The sequence below is a fragment of the Bombina bombina genome, chromosome 1 (assembly GCF_027579735.1).
Source record: "Bombina bombina isolate aBomBom1 chromosome 1, aBomBom1.pri, whole genome shotgun sequence".
NCBI classification, from domain to species: domain Eukaryota; kingdom Metazoa; phylum Chordata; class Amphibia; order Anura; family Bombinatoridae; genus Bombina; species Bombina bombina.
This window is the reverse complement of record NC_069499.1, coordinates 1,542,672,490-1,542,699,197: the sequence shown is the minus strand read 5'-3', so window position 1 is coordinate 1,542,699,197 and position 26,708 is coordinate 1,542,672,490. Positions and strand designations below refer to the sequence as shown.

The window sequence follows — 26,708 nt, the reverse complement described above, 5'->3', positions numbered from 1 at the left end:
GTCATTCAAGATGGAAACTATTCGAACCATTTTACCCATGATCCAAGAGGGTCAGTACATGACCACAGTGGACTTAAAGGATGCCTACCTTCACATTCCGATTCACAAGAATCATCATCAGTTCCTGAGGTTTGCCTTTCTAGACAGGCATTACCAATTTGTAGCTCTTCCATTCGGGTTGGCTACAGCCCCAAGAATTTTTACAAAGGTTCTGGGCTCACTTCTGGGGGTCCTAAGACTGCGAGGCATAGCGGTGGCTCCTTACCTGGACGACATCCTGATACAGGCGTCAAGCTTTCAAATTGCCAAATCTCATACAGAGATAGTTCTGGCATTCCTGAGGCCGCATGGGTGGAAAGTGAACGAAGAAAAGAGTTCTCTATCTCCTCTCACAAGGGTTTCCTTCCTAGGGACTCTAATAGATTCTGTAGAAATGAAAATTTACCTGACGGAGTCCAGGTTATCAAAACTTCTAAATGCTTGCCGTGTTCTTCACTCCATTCCGCGCCCCACGGTGGCTCAGTGCATGGAAGTAATCGGCTTAATGGTAGCGTGCCATTCGCGCGCCTGCATCTCAGACCACTGCAATTATGCATGCTCAGTCAGTGGCATGGGGATTACACAGATTTGTCCCCTCTACTAAATCTGGATCAGGAAACCAGAGATTCTCTTCTCTGGTGGTTATCTCGGGCCCATCTGTCCAAGGGTATGACCTTTCGCAGACCAGATTGGACAATTGTAACAACAGATGCCAGCCTTCTAGGTTGGGGTGCAGTCTGGAACTCCCTGAAGGCTCAGGGTTCATGGACTCAGGAGGAGAAACTCCTCCCAATAAATATTCTGGAGTTAAGAGCAATATTCAATGCTCTTCTGGCTTGGCCTCAGCTAGCAACACTGAGGTTCATCAGATTTCAGTCGGACAACATCACGACTGTGGCTTACATCATCCATCAAGGGGGAACCAGGAGTTCCCTAGCGATGTCAGACGTCTCCAAGATAATTCGCTGGGCAGAGACTCACTCTTGCCACCTGTCATCGATCCATATCCCAGGTGTAGAGAACTGGGAGGCGGATTTTCTAAGTCGTCAGACTTTTCATCCGGGGGAATGGGAACTCCATCCGGAGGTGTTTGCTCAATTGGTTCTCCGTTGGGGCAAACCAGAATTGGATCTCATGGCGTCTCGCCAGAACGCCAAGCTTCCTTGTTACGGATCCAGGTCCAGGGACCCAGAAGCGGCACTGATAGATGCTCTAGCAGCGCCTTGGTTCTTCAACCTGGCTTATGTGTTTCCACCGTTTCCTCTGCTCCCTCGTCTGATTGCCAAAATCAAACAGGAAAGAGCATTGGTGATATTGATAGTGCCTGCGTGGCCACGCAGGACGTGGTATGCAGACCTAGTGGACATGTCATCCTTTCCACCATGGACTCTGCCTCTGAGACAAGACCTTCTAATACAAGGTCCTTTCAACCATCCGAATCTACTTTCTCTGAGACTGACTGCATGGAGATTGAACGCTTGATCCTATCAAAGCGTGGCTTCTCCGAGTCAGTAATTGATACCTTAATACAGGCACAAAAGCCTGTCACCAGGAAAATTTACCACAAGATATGGCGTAAATATCTTCATTGGTGTGAATCCAAGAATTACTCATGGAGTAGGGTTAGGATTCCTAGGATATTGTCCTTCCTCCAAGAGGGTTTGGACAAAGGATTATCAGCTAGTTCTTTAAAGGGACAGATTTCTGTTCTGTCTATTCTTTTACACATGCGTCTGGCAGAAGTTCCAGACGTTCAGGCATTTTGTCAGGCTTTAGTTAGAATTAAGCCTGTGTTTAAACCTGTTGCTCCTCCATAGAGCTTAAACTTGGTTCTTAAAGTTCTTCAAGGGGTTCCGTTTGAACCCCTTCATTCTATTGATATCAAACTTCTTTCATGGAAAGTTATTTTTCTGATGGCTATTTCCTCGGCTCGAAGAGTCTCGGAGTTATCTGCCTTACATTGTGATTCTCCTTATCTGATCTTTCATTCATATAAAGTTGTTCTGCGTACAAAACCTGGGTTTTTACCTAAGGTGGTTTCTAACAAGAATATCAATCAAGAGATTGTTGTTCCATCATTATGTCCTAATCCTTCTTCAAAGAATGAACGTCTTTTGCATAATCTAGACGTAGTCCGTGCCTTGAAGTTTTACTTACAGGCTACTAAAGATTTTCGCCAAACATCTAACCTGTTTGTTGTTTACTCTGGACAGAGGAGAGGACAGAAGGCCTTGGCAACCTCTCTTTCTTTTTGGCTTCGGAGTATAATCCGTTTAGCCTATGAGACTGCTGGACAGCAGCCTCCTGAAAGGATTACAGCTCATTCTACTAGAGCTGTGGCTCCCACCTGGGCCTTTAAAAATGAGGCCTCTGTTGAACAGATTTGCAAGGCTGCGACTTGGTCTTCGCTTCATACTTTTTCCAAATTTTCCAAATTTGATACTTTTGCTTCTTCGGAGGCTGTTTTTGGGAGAAAGGTTCTACAGGCAGTGGTTCCTTCCATTTAAGTTCCTGCCTTGTCCCTCCCATCATCCGAGTGTTTTAGCTTTGGTATTGGTATCCCACAAGTAATGGATGATCCGTGGACTGGATACACTTAACAAGAGAAAACATAATTTATGCTTACCTGATAAATTTATTTCTCTTGTAGTGTATCCAGTCCACGGCCCGCCCTGTCCTTTTCAGGCAGGTCTAAATTTTAATTAAACTACAGTCACCACTGCGCCCTATGCTTTCTCCTTTCTCGGCTTGTTTCGGTCGAAAGACTGGATATGGCAGTGAGGGGAGGAGCTATATAGCAGCTCTGCTGTGGGTGATCCTCTTGCAACTTCTTGTTGCGAAGGAGAATATCCCACAAGTAATGGATGATCCGTGGATTGGATACACTACAAGAGAAATAAATTTATCAGGTAAGCATAAATTATGTTTTTATACAGATATTTAGCAATGCAGTGCTTCATTTCTTATAGGTACACTGCATACATAAACACCTGAATTTAATATTCTTTAAAGGGCTTTTTTGGAGAGAAAAAAATAATGTTCTGTGTTGACTTTATTTAATCTGTACTGTATATGTATCATTATTCTAAAACATTCCCACCACGTTTTCATAGCCCACCCCTTCTGATGTAGCAACAAATACCCATGTAAATTGCACACATACTGAATATTGTATTCATTGGTAGATTTTAGGAGGTCCGCAGGTGCCAGTTCACCAAATTAGATTTATATCTGTAGTTGCAATACAAAGTGCAGGAGACTCAGATACCACAAACAAATATATACATGATTAGACCAACAAAAACCTCATTTATGATCCTTGCCAAAACCACAAATCGGGGTAGAATTGTGCTAGGACGATTATATGATTGGATAAAACGGTAACTGTCCCAGGAAAATCTAAACGGTTGGCAAGTATGTGTAACTTGCAAGTATGCGAGGGGTTCGTTTGCACAAGTTTTGTAACCACTGGATGCAGCTATGTACATGCTAGCTCCTCCCACTGCACGCACCTGAGCAGGGTGAGGATCTCTTTATTGGGACTTCAAGTATGTTATACTTAAAGGGACAGTATACACCAATTTTCATATAACTGCATGTAATAGACACTGCTATAAAGAAGAATATGCACAGATACTGATATAAAAATCCAGTATAAAACTGTTTAAAAACTTACGTAGAAGCTTCCAGTTTAGCTCTGTTTATATCAGTATAAGGTTACTGGAAATATCAGACACCCCCTCCTTCCTTTGCATAGGAAAAGACTCTTTACACAAACATAAGCAAGCTGGAATAGGTATACGTCAGTATTCTCCTAAAACTTTGGGGCTTGGTTAGGAGTCTGAAAATCAGAGCAATTTTATTTAAAAATAAGCAAAACTATACATTGGAAGGATGAAAGGCTGAGTGGACCTCGCCAGGGATTGAACCTGCAACCCTTGGGTTGCTACAGAGATCAGCCACAGTGCCTTAGCATGCTGAGCTACCTGTCCAGCTCAGATATGAAACCAAAAATGTTTCTTTCACTAGTTTTGCATAACCAACACAGTTATATAAATACACTTTTTACCTCTGTGATTACCTTGTTTCTAACCCTTTGCAAACTGCCCCCTTATTTCAGTTATTTTGACAGACATCCATTTTAGAGCTGGCTCACCTGAACTCCACGTGCATGAACACAGTGTTATCTATATGACACACATGAACTAGCACCCTCTAGTGTGGAAAAACTGTCAAAATGCCCTGAGAGAAAAGGCGGCCTTCAAGGGCTTAGAAATTAGTATATGAACCTCCTAAGTTTAGCTTTCAACTAAGAATATAAAGAGAACAAAGCAAAATTAGTGATGAAAGTAAATTGGAAAATTGTTTAAAATGACATTCTCTATCTGAATCATGAAAGTTTATTTTTGGACTACACTGTCTTGGACTAGACTAGACTGTCTTAGAGGCACAGAGCTTAAAATCAGGGACTGTCCCTCTCAAATAGGGATAGTTGGGAGGTCTGTAGCAGCTCCGCTCCTACAGCAACCACTTCCAAGCCCTCCTCACCACCCTGTTTCAGGACGTCTTGGGGAAATATTGGGATGTATGGTATTGTAATAGTTATACATACAAAATAAATGTATTAAAACTATAATTTTGTTAGTAAAATTTGCATAATTTTTCAGCTATGGTACTTGCACTTTGAAAGCCTATGTTTATCTTATTTCTTTTGCTGTGGCTAGTTAGGGGCCAATATACAACAGTTCCTGCACTGATAACCAATCACTGTGCTGCATGTTATGCCAGAGAAGTAAAGGCTGCAGCATACAGAAATAACTAACAAAACTACAATGATGCAAAATTAGTTGTTTTTTTGTTTGTTTTTTTACACTACACTTAATTAAACGTTTTATGTGGGGATTCAGTTTGGAATTTTATGTTCATTTAAGTGTTAGTTTAAATAATGAAACTATATGAAGCTTTTAGGATTATATTATTGACTGTGTAATTTCAATGACTAAAAATGATGCTATATATTTTTATAACTGCCATTATGACGGGCAAAATTATAAACTTGATAACCGTAAAGTAACAAATTAGATAATTATCTGTAAACTTATGTTTTTTTTATTCTTGGAGAAATCACAATAAAATATATTTAACATTATGTACCATTATAATGATATCCTTGTTCAATTTTCTGCTTATATGCTAAATAAAACAAAAAATTAAGAATAAAAACAATAATTTGGAAATGTAAGTATACACAATGCAGTTTCCTTGCTCTCTAGTGTAATGAAATAGGATTAAATGCAGCGTAAATTTACTGCATTTGATTTATTAAAGCAAATTATTAAAGATTAAATTCTGTATAATCCAAAATTATTTATGCATCATTGATAAATATCAACCAGTCTATGGTATGTTTTTTATGAGGTTTTAAATGCACTGTTGATTCCAAATGCAAGTGTAGTGCTCATTACTGTAACTTATTTGAAGACGAAAAAAAGATCACTTTCCAATTTACTTCTATTATGAAATTTGTTTTTTTCTCTTTGTATTTTTTGTTGGAAAGCATACCTAGGTATGCTTGGGAGCAGCAATGTACTACTGAAAGCAAGCTGCTGATTGGTGGCTGCACATATATACCACATGTATTCAGATAACTCCCAGTAGTGCATCTCTGCCCCTTCAACAAAGGATACCAAGAAAATGAAGCAAATTTGATATTAGAAGTAAATTAGAAAGTTGTTTAAAATAGCATGCTCTATATGAATAATGAAGGAATGTCCCTGTAATGTCACACTAACCACATTTCATGCACCTCCCGCTTATTATGGGCACCACCATTATGGAACATAGGTTACACTGAGGTATCCGAAGGAGAGCTACTGCACATGTGCAAACAGGTCAGCACTGGAATGCAGGGAAATTTAGATTTCAACATGGCGGCATCCATGACTAGAGGAAGGCCGGAGATAACCTCAGTACTATGCTATAAAATCTATTTACTGTAAAATAAACCACAAAACAGAACTTCCAGAGAATAGTTACTACTGGCTATACTAGTGTTTTCATCCTTTAAATGCAGCTCTCTTTTATTTTACCCCTGACTGGTGCCAGTTGGTGAATCGCCTCATTTTGTATACTGGGCACCGCCATCTTAATGTTCACATATTTTTGCTCCCTGTGACAGAAGTGATGAACGTTCACAGATCAGTGTTGTCGACAGATTTTTCCGACTTGTATTGTTTAGAGTGAGAGGTTTACATTTTTGCAGTTTTTATGCAAAGTTAAATAACATACATGAAAGAAAGGCCACATGACCTGCGTCTGTCACAGAGAGCAGCAATACCTAAGCTCCTCCCATTATGAAGATGTGTAAGAGAACAGCATTGAAAAGAGCTTGCAAGCATAAGAGCAAAACAATAGGATGGTGACTATTAAAGGGTCAGTCTTCTCCAGAATTGTTAAAAAGATAGATAATCCCTTTATTACCCATTCCCCAGTTTTGCACAACCAGCACTGTTATATTAAAGGGACACTAAACCCATTTTCTCCTGTTAAGTGTGGTCAGTCCACGGGTCATCATTACTTCTGGGATATTAACTCCTCCCCAACAGGAAGTGCAAGAGGATCACCCAGCAGAGCTGCTATATAGCTCCTCCCCTCTACGTCACACCCAGTCATTCTCTTGCACCCAACTAATAGATAGGATGTGTGAGAGGACTGTGGTGATTTTACTTAGTTTTTATGACTTCAATCAAAAGTTTGTTATTTTAAAACAGCACCGGAGTGTGTTGTTCATTCTCAGGGAGAATTTGAAGAAGAATCTACCTGAGTTTCTATATGATTTTAACCGGAGTAGTTAAGATCATGTTGCTGTTCTCGGCCATCTGAGGGGTGAGGTATACTTCAGATCAGGGGACAGCGGGCAGGTTCACCTGCAAAGAGGTATGTAGCAGCATATTATTTTCTGAGAATGGAATTGACTAGAAAATACTGCAAATACCTATATAAAGTAAGTTCAGCCTTAAATGCAGTAGTAGCAACTGGTATCAGGCTGTCATGTATGTATATTTTCACTTCAGTATTCTGGGGAATGGCACTTCACTGGAATGATACTGTATGAATAAAACCTTAGCCTATATTGCAGTGAGAAACGGCTAGCAGTAGGTTTTTCTGTGACAATTTATTTATTTGAGGTTAAACGTTTTGCTGGCATGTTAAATCGTTTAATTTTCTGAGGTACTGGGTGAAAAATTGTGTTGGGCACTAATTATTCACTTGGCGGGCATTTTATTTAATTTATGACAGTTTACTGATCTCCCTCACTGTTGTGTGTGAGGGGGAGGGGCTTAATTTGGCGCTTTTACTACGCATCAGGAATTCAGTCACAAGTCTGTTTTTCTTCCCTGCATGATCCGGTTCGTCTCTACAGAGTTCAAGGGTCTTCAAAAGTTATTTTGAGGGAGGTAATCACTCACAGCAGACCTGTGAGATAGTGCTTTGACTGTGATAAAAAACGTTATATTCTGTACATTTTTTCTGCTATTTAAGGGTTAGTTATCCATTGCTAATGGGGGCAATCCTTTGCTAAATTTGTATTTTTACCGGAAAGAATTTGATTATAGTTTATCCGTTTTATTGTTACTCAACTGTCATAACTTTCTGTGCTTCTTAAAGGCACAGTACGTTTTTTCATACTATTGAAAATTAAATTGAAAAGTATTTCCAAGTTGCTGGTTTATTTGCTAGTGTGTTTAACATGTCTGACTCAGAGGAATATCTCTGTGCTATATGTGCTAAAGCCAAAGTGGAGCCCAATAGAAATTTATGTACTAATTGCATTGATGCTACTTTAAATAAAAGTCAATCTGTACAAATTGAACATCATTCACCAGACAACGAGAGGAAAGTTATGCCGACTAACTCCCCTCACGTGTCAGTACCTGCATCTCCCGCTCGGGAGGTGCGTGATATGGTAACGCCGAGTACTTCAGGGCGGCCATTACAAATCACATTGCAGGACATGGCTAATGTTATGACTGAAGTTTTGTCTAAATTACCAGAACTTAGAGGGAAGCGTGACCACTCTGGGATGAGAACAGAGTGCGCTGATAATACTAGGGCCATGTCAGATACTGGGTCACAGTATGCGGAACATGAGGACGGAGAGCTTCAATCTGCAGGTGACGGTTCTGATCCCAATAGAGTGGACTCAGACATTTCTAATTTTAAGTTTAAGCTTGAAAACCTCCGCGTTCTATTAGGGGAGGTATTAGCGGCTCTGAATGATTGTAACACCGTTGCAATCCCAGAGAAATTATGTAGGCTGGATAGATACTATGCGGTACCGGCGAGTACTGACGTATTTCCTATACCTAAGAGGCTTACAGAGATAATTACTAAGGAGTGGGATAGGCCCGGTGTACCCTTTTCCCCCCCTCCTGTATTTAGAAAGATGTTCCCAATAGACGCCACCACACGGGACTTATGGCAGACGATCCCTAAGGTGGAGGGAGCAGTTTCTACTCTGGCTAAGCGTACCACTATCCCGGTGGAGGATAGCTGTGCCTTTTTAGATCCAATGGATAAAAAATTAGAGGGTTACCTTAAGAAAATGTTTGTTCAACAAGGTTTTATATTGCAACCCCTTGCATGTATTGCGTCTGTCACGGCCGCGGCCGCTTTTTGGTCCGAGTCCCTGGAAGAGACTCTTGACTCAATTACTATCGAAGAGATTTCAAACAGGCTTAAAACACTTAAGCTAGCTAATTCGTTTGTTTCAGATGCCGTAGTACATTTAACTAAACTTACGGCTAAGAATTCCGGATTCGCCATTCAGGCACGCAGAGCACTGTGGCTAAAATCCTGGTCAGCGGACGTTACTTCTAAATCTAAGTTACTTAACATACCTTTCAAAGGGCAGACCTTATTCGGGCCCGGTTTGAAAGAAATTATTGCTGACATTACAGGAGGTAAAGGCCATGCCCTGCCTCAAGACAGAGCGAAACCTAGGGCTAGACAGTCTAATTTTCGTTCCTTTCGTAATTTCAAAGCAGGAGCAGCATCAACTTCCTCTGCACCAAAACAGGAAGGAGCTGTTGCTCGTTACAGACAAGGCTGGAGACCTAACCAGTCCTGGAACAAGGGCAAGCAGGCCAGAAAACCTGCTGCTGCCCCTAAGACAGCATGAATTGAGGGCCCCCGATCCGGGAACGGATCTAGTGGGGGGCAGACTTTCTCTCTTCGCCCAGGCTTGGGCAAGAGATGTCCAGGATCCCTGGGCGCTAGAGATCATATCTCAGGGATATCTTCTGGACTTCAAATCCTCTCCCCCAAAGGGGAGATTCCATCTGTCAAGGTTGTCAACAAACCAAATAAAGAAGGAGGCGTTTCTACGCTGCGTACAAGATCTGTTACTAATGGGAGTGATCCATCCGGTTCCGCGGTCGGAACACGGACAGGGATTTTACTCAAATCTGTTTGTGGTTCCCAAGAAAGAAGGAACCTTCAGACCAATCTTGGATTTAAAGATCCTAAACAAATTCCTAAGAGTTCCATCGTTCAAAATGGAAACTATTCGGACAATTCTACCCATGATCCAAAAGGGTCAGTACATGACCACAGTGGATTTAAAGGATGCTTACCTTCACATACCGATTCACAGAGATCATCACCGGTACCTAAGGTTTGCCTTCCTAGACAGGCATTACCAGTTTGTAGCTCTTCCATTCGGGTTGGCTATGGCTCCAAGAATCTTCACAAAGGTCCTGGGGGCTCTTCTGGCGGTGCTAAGACCGCGAGGAATTTCGGTAGCTCCATACCTAGACGACATTCTGATACAAGCTTCAAGCTTTCAAACTGCCAAGTCTCATACAGAGTTAGCAGAAATTTTTTTCCAACACCTCTGAGTGAAAAAATAAAGCCCAATAGTCGAAAAAACAGTAAGGCTGATGAAATACGTGTTAAAACTTCACCTTTTATTGAAATTCCGTGAGTAAAAAGACAACACATCTCTAGCAAATGTAATTTTATCTCTCGCAAAGCTAAAACCATAGGTGATATGGTTAGAAAGGATTTTAGCAAGAAGAGCTCACATTCTATACAGTCGACAAGTTGGTTAACATCGAAACCAGGTTTCTATAAATGCAATGTTAGACCTTGTAAGAGTTGCGGTTATGTCACATGTGGGGATACTTTTACCTCTACTTGTACAGGTCAAACATTCAAGATTAAAGAGCATATTTCTTGCACTTCCACTTTTGTCATATATCTTTTGACCTGCAGGTCCTGTAATTTTCAATATACAGGGTTAACATCAAGAATGCTCAAAGATCGTATAAGAGAGCACTTACTTTCTCTGGAGGCAGAAATTCCTAAAACCCCTGTGGCTAAGCACTTTGCTTCACATGGAATTAGTTCAGCTGGTTTTACATTTCAAGGGATTGAGGTGGTTAAACTAGGACCCAGAGGTGGGAATAGATATGCAGCACTCAGTAAACGAGAAGTCTACTGGATTCATACCTTGAAAACTGGTGCTCCTTTTGGTATTAATAAAATAAGTGACATCAAATTGTTTATTGATAATACGTAGATCATGGAATCATGTATCCTTAGTATTATATCTTCTTGTTTTTTTAATGCCCCCATTTTTTCAATATTCATTTATTTTTCTATATATACACCTAGGATCTGGATTTTACAATAGATCTAAATAGCCTAGATCATACAAATGTATAGTGATATATCATTCATGTTTGGTTTCACGGAGAACAGGCAGTTTTATGTCTTTCCAATGTGTTTATACTCTGTGGCATTTGACTTTTATATAATATAATACACGTTGGCACATTTAACTGCTTTTGCTCTCTGTGTTTTTCTCAATACATGAATATATTTTACATCCTGCTTTAACTAAGGTTTATTAGAATATCAAATCCCTCTTTATATTTTTATATTAATTGTTCTCAATATGTGTATACCAACCACAGTAAACTGGGAAGTATTTGACAGATATTCATGTATTAAGTTATAGTAAGAATCGTTATCCCCCACAAGCTGAATTGTACTATCGTTTTTAATGTGCTTACTAAATGATACAATTTTATATGAAAGCATAGTCTTAGTATGTAATAATGTATATACTTTTTTGTTTATGATCGATATTTTCAAGTTTATTTGTTATGCATAATGTTTATTATTATATTTCACGTTTGATCGGATGTTTATTTCACAATACAATTTTTTGTTGTTATAATTAATTATGCAGCAGGTGTGTAGGGCTCATATCCTGTTTGTAAGGAGTCCTTACACACCTGTTAGGTAGCTCTGATGAAGTGCCCAATAGGGCAGGAAACGCGTCAGCGGTAGTCAAGTCTGTGTGCTGTGCCTTTGTCTTTTTACTCACGGAATTTCAATAAAAGGTGAAGTTTTAACACGTATTTCATCAGCCTTACTGTTTTTTCGACTATTGGGCTTTATTTTTTCACTCAGAGGTGTTGGAAAAAAATTTCTGTTTACTCATTACTACAAACGAGGGCTTAGCAGGGGAGCCCTTCCCAACACCTGTGGAACAAGCCGGGATGCTGCTATGAACACAGGCAGTATCTGTGACTGCTGCAACAAATTGCACTACTGAAAGTGGATATAACAGTTCCGTTTTCCTGGATCCCATCTGACATCGGATATCATTCTCAGAATCAAGTGAGTTTGTTACACGTTTTCATATTTGCTAGAATTATCTGGCTTATGTTTTGTTTACAAAGATGAGTCTTGCGAATGTAAGGGGTTAACGGTTCTTGTAATCAATTGCCACAGTTCAACACAGGTTTACCATAATTGTTTCACAATTGGATAAAGCGATACATTGTTTTAGCTAGCACACATGGATACATTGTGCTGCTTACTCAACATTATTTTGTGCTTTTGATCCTTATATTGAATTGCACAGCCCGAGCTGTTTGTTTGCATTTCATACAGAGTTAGTACTGGCATTTCTAAGATCGCATGGGTGGAAGGTAAACGAAAAGAAGAGTTCTCTTTTTCCACTCACAAGAGTTCCTTTCTTGGGGACTCTTATAGACTCTGTAGAAATGAAGATCTACCTGACAGAAGACAGGTTAACAAAACTTCAAAACGCTTGCCGTGTCCTTCATTCCATTCAACACCCGTCAGTGGCTCAATGCATGGAGGTGATCGGCTTAATGGTAGCGGCAATGGACATAGTACCTTTTGCACGCCTACACCTCAGACCGCTGCAATTGTGCATGCTAAGTCAGTGGAATGGGGATTACTCAGATTTGTCCCCTACTCTGAATCTGGATCAAGAGACCAGAAATTCTCTTCTATGGTGGTTTTCTCGACCACATCTGTCCAGGGGGATGCCATTCAGCAGGCCAGATTGGACGATTGTAACAACAGACGCCAGCCTGCTAGGTTGGGGCGCTGTCTGGAATTCCCTGAAGGCTCAGGGATCTTGGACTCAGGAGGAGAGTCTCCTGCCAATAAACATTCTGGAATTGAGAGCAGTTCTCAATGCCCTTCTAGCTTGGCCCCAGTTAACAACGCGGGGGTTCATCAGGTTCCAGTCGGACAACATCACGACTGTAGCTTACATCAACCATCAAGGAGGGACAAGAAGCTCCCTAGCGATGATGGAAGTATCAAAGATAATTCGCTGGGCAGAGTCTCACTCTTGCCACCTATCAGCAAGCCACATTCCGGGAGTGGAGAACTGGGAGGCGGATTTCCTAAGTCGTCAGACTTTTCATCCGGGGGAGTGGGAACTTCATCCGGAAGTCTTTGCCCAAATACTTCGACGTTGGGGCAAACCAGAAATAGATCTCATGGCGTCTCGACAGAACGCCAAGCTTCCTCGTTACGGGTCCAGATCCAGGGATCCGGGAGCAGCCCTGGTGGATGCTTTGACAGCACCTTGGACCTTCGGGAAGGCTTATGTGTTTCCACCCTTCCCGATGCTTCCTCGATTGATTGCCAGGATCAAACAGGAGAAAGCATCAGTGATTCTAATAGCGCCTGCGTGGCCACGCAGGACCTGGTATGCAGATCTAGTGGACATGTCATCCTGTCCACCTTGGTCTCTGCCTCTGAGACAGGACCTTCTGATTCAGGGTCCCTTCAAACATCAAAACCTAATTTCTCTGAAGCTGACTGCCTGGAAATTGAACGCTTGATTTTATCAAAACGTGGATTTTCTGAGTCAGTAATTGATACCTTAATACAGGCTAGGAAGCCTGTTACCAGAAGGATTTACCATAAAATATGGCGTAAATACCTATATTGGTGTGAATCCAAAGGTTACTCTTGGAGTAAGGTTAGGATTCCTAGGATATTGTCTTTTCTACAAGAAGGTTTAGAAAAGGGTTTATCCGCTAGTTCCTTAAAGGGACAGATCTCAGCTCTGTCCATTCTGTTACACAAACGTCTGTCAGAAGTTCCAGACGTTCAGGCTTTTTGTCAGGCTTTGGCCAGGATTAAGCCTGTGTTTAAAACTGTTGCTCCGCCATGGAGTTTAAACCTTGTTCTTAACGTTTTACAGGGCGTTCCGTTTGAACCCCTCCATTCCATTGATATAAAGTTGTTATCTTGGAAAGTTCTGTTCTTAATGGCTATTTCCTCGGCTCGTAGAGTCTCTGAGTTATCAGCCTTACATTGTGATTCTCCTTATCTGATTTTTCACTCGGATAAGGTAGTTCTGCGTACTAAACCTGGGTTCTTACCTAAGGTAGTCACTAACAGGAATATCAATCAAGAGATTGTTGTTCCATCCTTGTGTCCAAATCCTTCTTCAAAGAAGGAACGTCTTCTGCACAATCTGGATGTAGTTCGTGCCCTAAAATTCTATTTACAGGCAACTAAAGACTTTCGACAAACGTCTTCCCTGTTTGTCATTTATTCTGGTCAGAGGAGAGGTCAAAAAGCTTCTGCTACCTCTCTCTCTTTTTGGCTTCGTAGCATAATACGTTTAGCTTATGAGACTGCTGGACAGCAGCCTCCTGAAAGAATTACAGCTCATTCCACTAGAGCTGTGGCTTCCACTTGGGCCTTTAAGAATGAGGCCTCTGTTGAACAGATTTGCAAGGCTGCAACTTGGTCTTCGCTTCATACTTTTTCCAAATTTTCCAAATTTGACACTTTTGCTTCTTCGGAGGCTATTTTTGGGAGAAAGGTTCTTCAGGCAGTGGTTCCTTCTGTATAAAGATCCTGCCTGTCCCTCCCGTCATCCGTGTACTTTTGCTTTGGTATTGGTATCCCAGAAGTAATGATGACCCGTGGACTGACCACACTTAACAGGAGAAAACATAATTTATGCTTACCTGATAAATTCCTTTCTCCTGTAGTGTGGTCAGTCCACGACCCGCCCTGTTTTTTATGGCAGGTCTAAATTTTTAAATTATACTCCAGTCACCACTGCACCCTTTAGCTTCTCCTTTCTCGTTGGTTCTTGGTCGAATGACTGGGTGTGACGTAGAGGGGAGGAGCTATATAGCAGCTCTGCTGGGTGATCCTCTTGCACTTCCTGTTGGGGAGGAGTTAATATCCCAGAAGTAATGATGACCCGTGGACTGACCACACTACAGGAGAAAGGAATTTATCAGGTAAGCATAAATTATGTTTTTTTTAAAATGATTCAGATAGAGCATGCAATTTAAAACAACTTTCTGATTTACTCCTATCAATTTTTATTCGTTTTCTTGCTATCTTTATTTCAAAAGTAAGAATTTAAAGCTTAGGAGCCAGCCCATTTTAGGTTCAGCACCATAGCGCTTGCTTATTGGTGGATACAGTTAGCAAACCAATAAGCAAGCATAACCCAGGTTCTCAACCAAAAAGGGGCCGGCTCTTAAGCTTTACATTCCTGATTTTTAAATAAAGATAGCAAGAGAACAAAGAAAAAATTATAATATGAGTAAATGAGAAAGTTGCTTAAAATTGCATGCTCTGTCTGAATTATGAAAGAAAAAAATTGCTTTTAGTGTCCCTTTAATATCCTTTTCACCTCTGTGATTACCTTGTAGGTAAGCCTCTGCACACTGCACCCTTATCTCAGCTATTTTGACAGACTTGCATTTTAGCCAATCAATGCTGACTCCTATCAAAGGATACCAAAAGAATGTAGTCAATTTGGTAATAGAAGTAAATTGAACGTATAAAACTGCTTGCATAGTAAAAAAAAAATGTTTTAATGCACAAAAATAAATTATTTTGCCTGCATTTTCTGTAAATTTACCAATGAAAATTATAGTTTTTCCAAACAACCCCGCCCCTAAGAGGTTGGATTGCATTCATTGTAATTCAGAGCCCTACAATACTGCACAGTGGTCGCTTAATATGCACAGGAGATCATTTATATCTGTGCTGATACTGACTACAGCAGAGAAGATAAAATAATCAGTGCTCACTCCTCTATAAATTTACGTTCATGAGCTCAATGTTATCTATATGAAACACATGAACTAATGCCCTTTAGTGATGAAAACTGTCAAAATGCATTTAGATTAGAGGCGGTATTCAAGGTCTAAGAAATTAATTTATGAGCCTACCTAGGTTTAGCTTTAAACTAAGAATACCAAGAGAACAAAGCAAAATTGGTGATAAAAGTAAATTGGAAAGTTCTTTAAAATTACCTGCCCTATTTGAATCATGAAAGTTTTTTTGGACTTGACTGTCCCTTTAAGAGCAAGTTTTGTAATTTGCAGCATATGCAGATAACTTTACAGTTTGAAATGCTTTTAAAACATTTTTATTCACATCTTTTGCAATGCAGTGATTCATTTCTGAAGCATATATTAAAAAATATCTATGCTGTCCTTTTTAATGGGATATGAAACCCCAAATTTTTGTTTGTGATTCAGACAGAATGTACCATTTTACAAAAGTTTCCAATTTACTTTTATTATCAAATTTGCTTTGTTCCCATGATATTCAGTGTTGAAAAGATACCTAGGTAGTCACATAGAGCACTACATAGCAGGAAATAGTGCCCTTGCATATGGATAACATTCTTGCAAAACTGCTACCATATAGTGCTCTTAAAAAGGGTCCACTCCTAGGCACACTCCCCTGCTTTTTAACTAAAGATACCAAGAGAACTAACCACTAGATTTAGAGTTCTGCGGCCAAAGGGGTGCGTTAGCTACGTGTGCTTTTTTTCTCCCGCACCTTTTAAATACCGCTGGTATTTAGAGTTCACAGAAGGGCTGCGTTTTCAGTGCGTTAGGCTCCAAAAAGGGAGCGTACAGGCATATTTACCGCCACTGCAACTCTCAATACCAGCGGTGCTTACGGACGCGGCCAGCTTCAAAAACGTGCTTGTGCACGATTCCCCCATAGGAAACAATGGGGCCGTTTGAGCTGAAAAAAAACCTAACACCTGCAAAAAAGTAGCGTTCAGCTCCTAACGCAGCCCCATTGTTTCCTATGGGGAAACACTTCCTATGTCTGCACCTAACACCCTAACATGTACCCCGAGTCTAAACACCCCTAACCTTACATTTATTAACCCCTAATCTGCCGCCCCCGCTATCGCTGACCCCTGCATATTTTTTTAACCCCTAATCTGCCGCTCCGTACACCGCCGCAACCTACATTATCCCTATGTACCCCTAATCTGCTGCCCCTAACACCGCCGACCCCTATATTATATTTATTAACCCCTAATCTGCTGCCCCCAATGTCGCCGCTACCTACAATTATTAACCCCAAATCTGCCGACCGGACCTCGCCGCTACTATAATAAATTTATTAACCCCTAATCCGCCTCACTAACCCTATAATAAATAGTATTAACCCCTAATCTGCCCTCCCTCACATCACCGACACCTAACTTAAAGTATTAACCCCTAATCTGCCGACCGGACCTCACCGCTACTATAATAAATTTATTAACCCCTAAAGCTAAGTCTAACACTAACACCCCCCTAAGTTAAATATAATTATTATCTAACTAAATAAATTATTTCTTATTAAATAAATTAATCCTAATTAAAGCTAAATACTTACCTGTAAAATAAACCCTAATATAGCTACAATATAAATAATAATTATATTGTAGCTATTTTAGGATTAATATTTATTTTACAGGCAACTTTGTATTTATTTTAATCAGGTACAATAGCTATTAAATAGTTAATAACTATTTAATAGCTACCTAGTTAAAATAATTACAAAATTACCTGTAAAATAAATCCTAACCAAAGTTACAATTAAACCTAACCGTACACTATCAATAAATTAATTAAATAAACTACCTACAATTATCTACAATTAAACCTAACACTACACTATCAATAAATAAATTAAATACAAATAAATACACTAACTAAAGTACAAAAAATAAAAAAATATTTACAAACATTATAAAAATATTACAACAAGTTTAAGCTAATTACACCTACTCTAAGCCCCCTAATAAAATAACAAAGCCCCCCAAAATAAAAAAATGCCCTACCCTATTCTAAAATAAAAATAGAAAAGCTCTTTTACCTTACCAGCCCTTAAAAGGGCCTTTTGCGGGGCATGCCCCAAAGAATTCAACTCTTTTGCCTGGAAAAAAAACATACAATACCCCCCAACATTACAACCCACCACCCACATACCCCTAATCTAACCCAAACCCCCCTTAAATAAACCTAACACTTAGCCCCTGAAGATCTCCCTACCTTGTCTTCACCACGCCGGGTATCACCGATCGGTCCAGAGGAGGCTCCGAAGTCTTCATCCAAGCCCATAGTGGCGGCGATGTGGGGGGGAGCCTTGGTTTAGGGGTACATTGGTAGTTTATGGGTGTTAGTGTACTTTAGAGCACAGTAGTTAAGAGCTTTATGAACCGGCGTTATCCCAGAAAGCTCTTAACTCCTGGATTTTTGCTGCGGCTGGAGTCTTGTTGTTAGATTTCTAACGCTCACTTTAGCCAAGACTCTAAATACCGGCGTTAGAAAGATCCCATTGAAAAGATAGGATACGCAAATGGCGTAGGGGGATCTGCGGTATGGAAAAGTCACGGCTGGAAAGTGAGCGTTAGACCCTTTCCTGACTGACTCTAAATACCAGCGGTAGCCCAAAACCAGCGTTAGGAGCCCCTAACGCTGGTTTTGACGGCTAACGCCAAACTCTAAATCTAGTCGTAAGTAAATTAGAACGTTGCTTAAAATGTCATGCTGTATCATAAAAGAAAATGTTGGGTTTCATATCCCTTTAAGTAACGAGAGACGTTTAATACAGAGATTTATTTACTGACAATATGGTTGCTTTTTGTGTTTTGCTCAGCACTGGCAGAGGGTGTCCAACTCAATGAGCTTGCACCATGTATTTGGGTCATCAGAAGAAATAATAGAATTGCAGCAGGAGCGGTTACTCTTATTGGATGAGAGGTAAATATAGAGAACATGGAGGTGTGGGGCTGATACTTTGATCTTGTAGAGGGGCATTACTTGTTCTTCCTGGTCTTGTGTAAGGGGGATTGGGTCTGACTACAGTGTAGTCTAAGAAATTATTTATTGGCCAGGCTGCATAAGCTATATTAAGGGGACAATGTGTCATTTTTGGTTTATTTCTAATATTGCTTTTGTGGGTATGATCTCTTTTATTGGCAATCTGTATTTTGCATTTTTATTTTTGATATCTCTAATGGGGCAGGTTTATTTATTTCTGAGGTGGCTTTCTCACCTAATGTATAATGCTAGTTTGTGTTATCAGCCTTTGCGACAGGTATTCTAATGGTTAATGTGTGTTCTTCAATACACAGAGGCTTACGATGTTCCTGGAAAGGTTTGGCTGTATTGGACAGTCTTCTGCTTCCACTTATTTCACAGTTACAGAAAGTTTGGAATAATCAAGAGCAGAATGAGAACATATAAAAAGAAACTCTAGAGACAACTTGAATGTGGATATGGGAATCCTTGAGATCCAAACTTCTGATGAAGAGGGCGCCCTGAACTACAGATGGGCAAGGGGGTGTCCCTGAAAGACAAACTGCAGAACAAAGGAGTTACTGAGGGAAATAGGATATATGAGCAGGTTGCACAAGGGGGGAAATTGCAACTACTTTAATAGGTTCTCCTCACCTAGACAAAGTAGTTGGTGGTGGTACACAAACCACTGTGTGACTCATGATGCCTAACATTCCAAGAGATTTCTTATACTGCTATACAATGAATAATTTACTGTTTTGCTAAATACATCTGATTTTTATATTTATAATGTGTAATAAATAAATTAAGATTTGTGACAGATTGGTCTGCTATACAGATTGTGGAGGTAAAGCATGCCGGGAGTTGTAGTTTAGTTCCGACATCAAGCAGACACTGGTGGGGGCGTGGTCGTCGGTTGTGTACAATTGCCATGGAAACGCGGCCTAAACTCTGAAACATGGCGAACAAACCTGGCAGAAAAGATGCCCGGACCAGGACCCCAACGGGTAATAATTAAAATGTGTTATGAGAATGGGCAATAATACCGGAAAGTTTCAGGGGAAACAATTGAATTTTTTTTATTTTTTTATTAAATCTATGGGAAGTAGCTTCAAAGTATACCGGGTGGGCAACGATCTGCAAATAAGCCGCAGGAAGAGAAGTAGCATCTTGTATACAATTAATAGGTGGCAATAAACAAGTAACATACAAAATAATGTGATGTAACCATTAATATACTGTGCGAGAGGGAAGTAATATACCTAGCGCCGCGTATTCTGCACTGTGCAGATAAATGATGGTAATAACCTGGGGACTGATATAAAATATGCTGAGAGGTTGTAAGTACCACTGCCGAGAATACTCTAACGCCCGAAAGCAGATTGTCAGAGGTAAGTGGCACATGTCAGCATGTGAGTCTTCAATACAAAATGAAAGAGGGAAATATTTGCAGAGGACAGGAAAGTGTAAAATAGTGAGAGCACATCTCAAAGTATACTAAGGAAAACATACAATACACATAAATATGCTGAGAAAGACGACAAATTAAAGGGACAGTCTAGTCAAAATTAAACTTTCATGATTCAGATAGGTCATGTAATTAAAAAAAAAAATCCAATTTACTTTTATCATCGAATTTGCTTTGTTCTCTTGGTATTCTTAGTTGAAAGCTACACCTAGGTAGGCTCATATGATAATTTTGAAGGTCCACCTCTTATCTGAATGCATTTGACAGTATTTTACAGCTAGAGGGCATTAGTTCATGTGAGCCATATAGATAACATTGTGCTCACGCCTGTGGAGTTACTAATGAAAAGGCACTGATTAGCTAAAATACGAGTCTATCAAAAGAACTGAAATAAGGAGCAGTCTGCAGAGGTTTAGATACAAGGTAATTACAGAGATAAAAAGTATATTAAACCGTGTTGGTTATGCAAAACGGGAATTGATAATAAAGAGATTATCAATCTTTTTAAGTAATAACAATTCTGGAGTAGACGGTCTCTTTAAACTAAGATAGTTTAGCAAAGCCTCTAAACAGAAGACGATTGCATCTCAGCATTTACTGTGAGATCTGTTTTATTTTTAAATAGTCTCAGATTGTAGTAACAGCCTCATCTATATTAAATATTAAGTGGGAACCTAAATTATACCAAGACATAGGGGCCGATTTATCAAACTCCGTATGGAGCTTGATGCCCCTGTTTCCGCCTTCAGGCTTGCCGGAAACAGAAGTTATGAAGCAGCGGTATAAAGACCGCTGCTCCATAATTTGTCTGCCTGCTCTGAGTCCGCAAACAGAAATCAACCCGATCGAATACGATCGGGCTGATTGACACCCCCTGCTGGCGGCTGCGAATCGGCAGGGGGCGGCATTGCACCAGCAGTTCACAAGAACTGCTGGTGCAATGATAAATGCCGACAGCGTATGCTGTCGGCATTTATCGATGTGCAGCGGACATGATACGTTACACCATATCATGTCCGCTCGCACTATGATAAATCTACCTCAAAATAAATTATGAGAACTTCAGCACAAATTGATAAATGAGTGTCAGTGTGATATACTGAAGTAGTGTAGGAACCCAATACATTCTGTGTGGACTTTTATATGTGGAGACTGAGAAATATTATAGACAGAAGCCACGTGTTGGACTGGGTCAACGTTTCATTACGAAGACATTAAAGGGGCATTAAACACTAAATACATGCTAGATAGAATGATACATTCAAAGAAAAGATTAGTCCATGACTAACATGTAGATGTATTTTTTAAAGTTTCATTAGTTATTTAAAAAGTGACAAAATAAGTGTAAAGTTTTAGTGTCTATAGAACACTGGGAGCTGCCATGTTGTAACTTGTGTTATCTTCTCTGCTGCGCCAATTGTAGACAGTTATAAATAGGTCATTAGAGTGTGCAGCCAATGGTTGTGCTGGATTTAACAGTGTTCTGCACTTCCATTTCTAACAGGAACTGAAAAGCTCACAATTTCAGAATGGAATTACAGGCAAATAGGAAAAAATAAATAATTAAAGTATATTACAGAGCTGTTTTATATATACAATTAATCATTTTATATTACCATCTCAAAGTGTTTAATGTCCCTTTAACGTGATGGTAAACTTTCCCCTTTGTATAAACAGATCTGGAATGTTAGTGATATTTTAGATGGAGTTTAATACTTCAGTTGTAATCTGAAGATGCACTATAACTTACTTTTTAACATAGCTCTGAAATTAAAATACCCCGCGCTCCAGCTGCCCACTTCAAAAGTAATTTTTTTTGTGATCTAACTATTTGAACTGTTCTCCAATCAGTGCTCTAGTCATACGGCACTTTTTTAAAATTATTTTATTTTATCTAGAGTGCTGATTGGAGAATAACTCAAATCGTTAGCTTACAAAAAAAAATTACTGTTGAAGTGGGCAGCCGGAGCACGGGGTATTTGAATTTCATTGCAACATTATAAAGTAAGTTATAGCGTATCTCCATTACTACTGATAAATTAAACTCCATCTAAATAAATCACTAACATTCCAGATCTGTTTATACAAAGGGGAACGTTTACCATCACTTTGAGCTTAGAATAAAGTGAGTACACATTCCATGAACTGGGTATCATTATCAAATTAAACTGGGTGCATATGCCTTGACAAGAAATTCAAAACATTGAACAAAATGACATTTATATAGATAATGTGTAATGTCCATAAACATATTAAAGGAAGTAACTCTCACAGTATACTTAGTGTTTGGTTAATACCCCAGTATATACTTAGATAATGAAAATTAACAAAGAGTGGTAATTGTGTACACATGTTTGAATTTCAGGGCACTCCTGAAAATCATGGGTGTAGGCAGTAGGCTTGTACATTCGGATCCTTTGTTAGGATCCAAATCTCTATCTGGTTCTTTTCAGATCCGGACTGATTCTGGTGCAAGATCACCACGTTGAGATCAATGCAGATCCAGATGTTAAAGTGGTGATCGTAGACCACAATCAGTCCGGCTCTTAAAAGAACCAAATGGCGCTTACTTCCGCATTTGGATCCTAACGAAGAATCAGAATGCACAAGCCTATCGTGCAGTTATTCTCCAGAATGTGCTAATATAGGCTGTGAATGTACATTGCTTGTTAACATTTATAACACTGGAGGGACAACTCATTATATCAAGAGCAGGTGGACAGTACACACACACATATACATCCATACACACATACAGTACATACATACACACATACAGTACATATAGACATACATATAGACACATATACGCACACATACATACACACACACACACACACACACACATATACACACACACACACACCCATAGACACACACACACACCCATAGACACACATACACACACCCATAGACACACACACATATATACACACACACACACACCCATAGACACACACACACACACACACATATTGGTATGGTTTGCACACTATCAAAACTTTCCAGAGATAGTCAGAAATTTTCCATATTTTACAGATAACTCCAACTCATATTGCTTTTCTTTTCAAGAACATTTATTAGCAACATTTCGGCCCTACTTGGGCCTTTGTCAAGATAGCATACAGACATAATGTGCAAACATTTATGCTTACAAATTAACTATACCACGCCCATATACCAGGTGCAATTTGTCTCAGGTGCATCGCATCTCTGCCATCTAGTGGAAACAATATGTGTTTAAAACATTTTTTTTTGCCTCATTAGGTAAACTTCCTGTAATTGATTGCTTAATTTTTCTTGCTGGAAGAGATACAATGTAATGAGACTAAGTTCATAGTATAATACACAAAACTTATATACATCACTATTTACATTAAACAACCATCTTGTACATGATAATACTGATGTTAAGATATGGTTAAACATTAAGAAAGAGTACTCCTATCTACGTTTTAAAGAAAGCAAGACAATGACAAATATGTATTCATGCCCCTAGGGTATACTGTGTCAAGCTCAGAGATCCACTTAGGGGTCCATTTACCAAAGGCTTTCGCCAGCCTTTGAACCCCTACGGCTGCAGGTTCTCACAAGAGAACCTGCACACCGTATTTAACAAGCAGCGTTCATAAGACCGCTGCTTTCTAAAACCTTTCGCCAACTCAACAGTGGCGAAATTCAATCTCCGTGATCCGTGCCTTGACAAGAAATTCAAAACATTGAACAAAATGACATTTACATAGATAATGTGTAATGTCCCTAAACATTTTAAAGGAAGTAACTCTCACAGTATACTTAGTGTTTGGGTAATACCCCAGTATATATTGAGATAATGAAAATTAACGAAGAGTGGTAATTGTGTATACATGTTTGAATTTTAGAGCACTCCTGAATATCATGGGTGTAGGCAGTAGGCTTGTACATTTGGATCCTTTGTTAGGATCCAAATGCGGAAGTAATCTCTATCTGGTTCTTTTCAGATCCGGACTGATTCTGGTGCAAGATCACCACGTTGAGATCAATGCAGATCTAGATGTTAAAGTGGTGATCGTAGACCAGAATCAGTCCGGTTCTGAAAAGAACCAAATGGCGCTTACTTCCACATTTGGATCGTAACGAAGAATCCGAATGCACAAGCCTAGCGTGCAGTGATTCTCCAGAATGTGCTAATATAGGCTGTGAATGTACATTGCTTGTTAACATTTATAACACAGGAGGGACAACTCTTTATATCAAGATTCAAGAGCAGATGGACAGTACACACACACATATACATACATACACACACACACATACATACACACATACAGTACATATAGACATACACATACACACACATACACACACACACACACACACATAAACGCACACATACACACACACACACATAAACGCACACACACACACACATAAACGCACACATACACACATACACACACACATACACACTCACACATATACACACACACACATATCGGTATGGTTTGCACACTATCAAAACTTTCCAGAGGTAGTCAGAAATTTTCCATATTTTACAGATAACTCCAACTCATATTGCTTTTCTTTTCAAGAACATTTATTAGCAACGTTTCGGCCCTACTTGGGCCTTTGTCAAGATAGCATACAGACATAATGTGCAAACATTTATACTTACAAATTAACTATACCACGCCCATATACCAGGTGCAATTTGTCTCAGGTGCATCGCATCTCTGCCATCTAGTGGAAACAATATGTGTTTAAAAAAAATTTTTTTGCCTCATTAGGTAAACTTCCTGTAATTGATTGCTTCATTTTTTTTTGCTGGAAGAGATACAATGTAATGAGACTAAGTTCATAGTATAATACACAAAACCTATATACATCACTGTTTACATTAAACAACCATCTTGTACATGATAATACTGATGTTAAGATATGGTTAAACATTAAGAAAGAGTACTCCTATCTACGTTTTAAAGAAAGCAAGACAATGACAAATATGTATTCAAGCCCCTAGGGTATACTGTGTCAAGCTCAGAGATCCACTTAGGGGTCCATTTATCAAAGGCTTTCGCCAGCTTTTGAACCCCTACGGCTGCAGGTTCTCACAAGAACCGCTGCTTTCTAAAGCCTTTCTCCAACTCAACAGTGGCGAAATTCAATCTCCGTGATCAATCTAGTCTGACCGAGGAGATTGACAGCTCCTGCCCGTGCGTGATTGGCTGTGCGCGGGCAGGGGCGGGATTGCCAGTTGAGAGCATATTTAATGCGATATCTCCTTCCTCTATGGCTGTGTGAATGTGTCACCCAAAATAAGGTTGTCACACGTCACACAGCCAAGGCATTTGTAAACACCCAGTTTTCTCTGTAAAAAAATGTTGTTTACGTGATTCATATTTTTCAGTGGGGTCAGCCTGCAGTAGAATATCCCTAATAGACCTTCCTCTCCTATAAGAAAATATAGGAATTTCCTTAACAGGGAACAAGTCTCTCACAGCCCCCCAGGGAGACGCATTATCTCAGAAAAGCAAAATGAGTTGGAGTAATCTGTAATATATATATATATTTATACAGTCGTATGCAAAAGTTTAGGCACCCCTGACAATTTCCATGATTTTAATTTATAAATAATTGGGTGTTTGGATCAGCAATTTCATTTTGATCTATCAAATAACTGAAGGACACAGTAATATTTCATTAGTGAAATGAGGTTAATTGGATGAACAGAAAATGTGCAATATGCATCAACACAAAATTAGACAGGTGCATAAATTTGGGCACCCCAACAGAAATATTGCATCAATATTTAGTAGAGCCTCCTTTAGCAGAAATAGCAGCCTCTAGACACTTCCTATAGCCTGTAATGAGTGTCTGGATTCTGGATGAAGGTATTTTGGACCATTCCTCCATGCAAAACATCTCCAGTTCAGTTAGGTTTGATCAGGTTACTGAGCATGGACAGCCCGCTTCAAATCACCCCACAGATTTTCAATGATATTCAGGTCTGGGGACTGGGATGGCCATTCCAGAACATTGTACTTGTTCCTCAGCATAAATGCCAGAGTAGATTTTGAGCAGTGTTTTGGGTCGTTGTCTTGTTGAAATATCCAGCCCCGGCATAACTTCAACTTTGTGACTGATTCCTCAACATTATTCTCAAGTATCTTCTGATATTGAATGGAATCCATGCGACCCTCAACTTTAACAAGATTCCCAGTACCGGCACTGGCCACACAGCCCCACAGCATGATGGAACATCCACCAAATTTTACTGTGGGTAGCAAGTGTTTGTCTTGGAATGCTGTGTTCTTTTGCCATCTGGCATAACGCCCCTTGTTATAACCAAATAACTCAATCTTTGTTTCATCAGTCCAATTTCAAAATTAAGCTGGGTTGTCCAAATGTGCGTTTGCATACCGCAAGCGACTCTGTCTTCTGCATTACTCTTGCATACAGCTTCTCCTTGTGCAAAGTGCGCTGAATTGTTGAACGATGCACAGTGACACCATCTGCAGCAAGATGATGTTATAGGTCTTTGGAGGTGGTCTGTGGGCTGTTTTTGACCGTTCTCACCATTCTTTGCCTTTGCCTCTCCGATATTTTACATGGCCTGCCACTTCTGGCCTTAACAAGAACTGTGCCTGTAGTCTTCCATTTTCTCACTATGTTCCTCACAGTGGACACTGACAGCTTTAATCTCTGCGATATCTTTTTGTAGCCTTCCCTTAAACCATAATGTTGAACAATTTTTGTTTTCAGATCATTCGAGAGTTGTTTGGAGGCCCCCATGTTGCTACTCT

The 26,708-nt window shown here is 39.8% G+C and overlaps 2 protein-coding genes across 3 annotated transcripts in view; both read left to right on the top strand.

The window, feature by feature from the left end:
- RSAD1 (radical S-adenosyl methionine domain containing 1) overlaps positions 1 to 19,278 on the top strand; it is a 67,670-nt gene extending 48,392 nt beyond the window's left edge. For both annotated transcript variants that reach the window (XM_053708819.1, XM_053708809.1), the window contains exons 9-10: positions 18,316 to 18,419; positions 18,794 to 19,278. In XM_053708819.1, the coding sequence (XP_053564794.1) occupies positions 18,316 to 18,419; positions 18,794 to 18,905 (216 nt within the window). In that variant the 3' untranslated portion in view covers positions 18,906 to 19,278. The remainder of the gene's footprint in view (positions 1 to 18,315; positions 18,420 to 18,793) is intronic.
- A 72-nt stretch (positions 19,279 to 19,350) lies between these two features.
- MYCBPAP (MYCBP associated protein) overlaps positions 19,351 to 26,708 on the top strand; it is a 200,365-nt gene continuing 193,007 nt past the window's right edge. The window contains 1 exon segment of the mRNA XM_053722003.1: positions 19,351 to 19,465. Coding sequence (XP_053577978.1) covers positions 19,417 to 19,465 — 49 coding nt within the window. The 5' untranslated portion in view covers positions 19,351 to 19,416.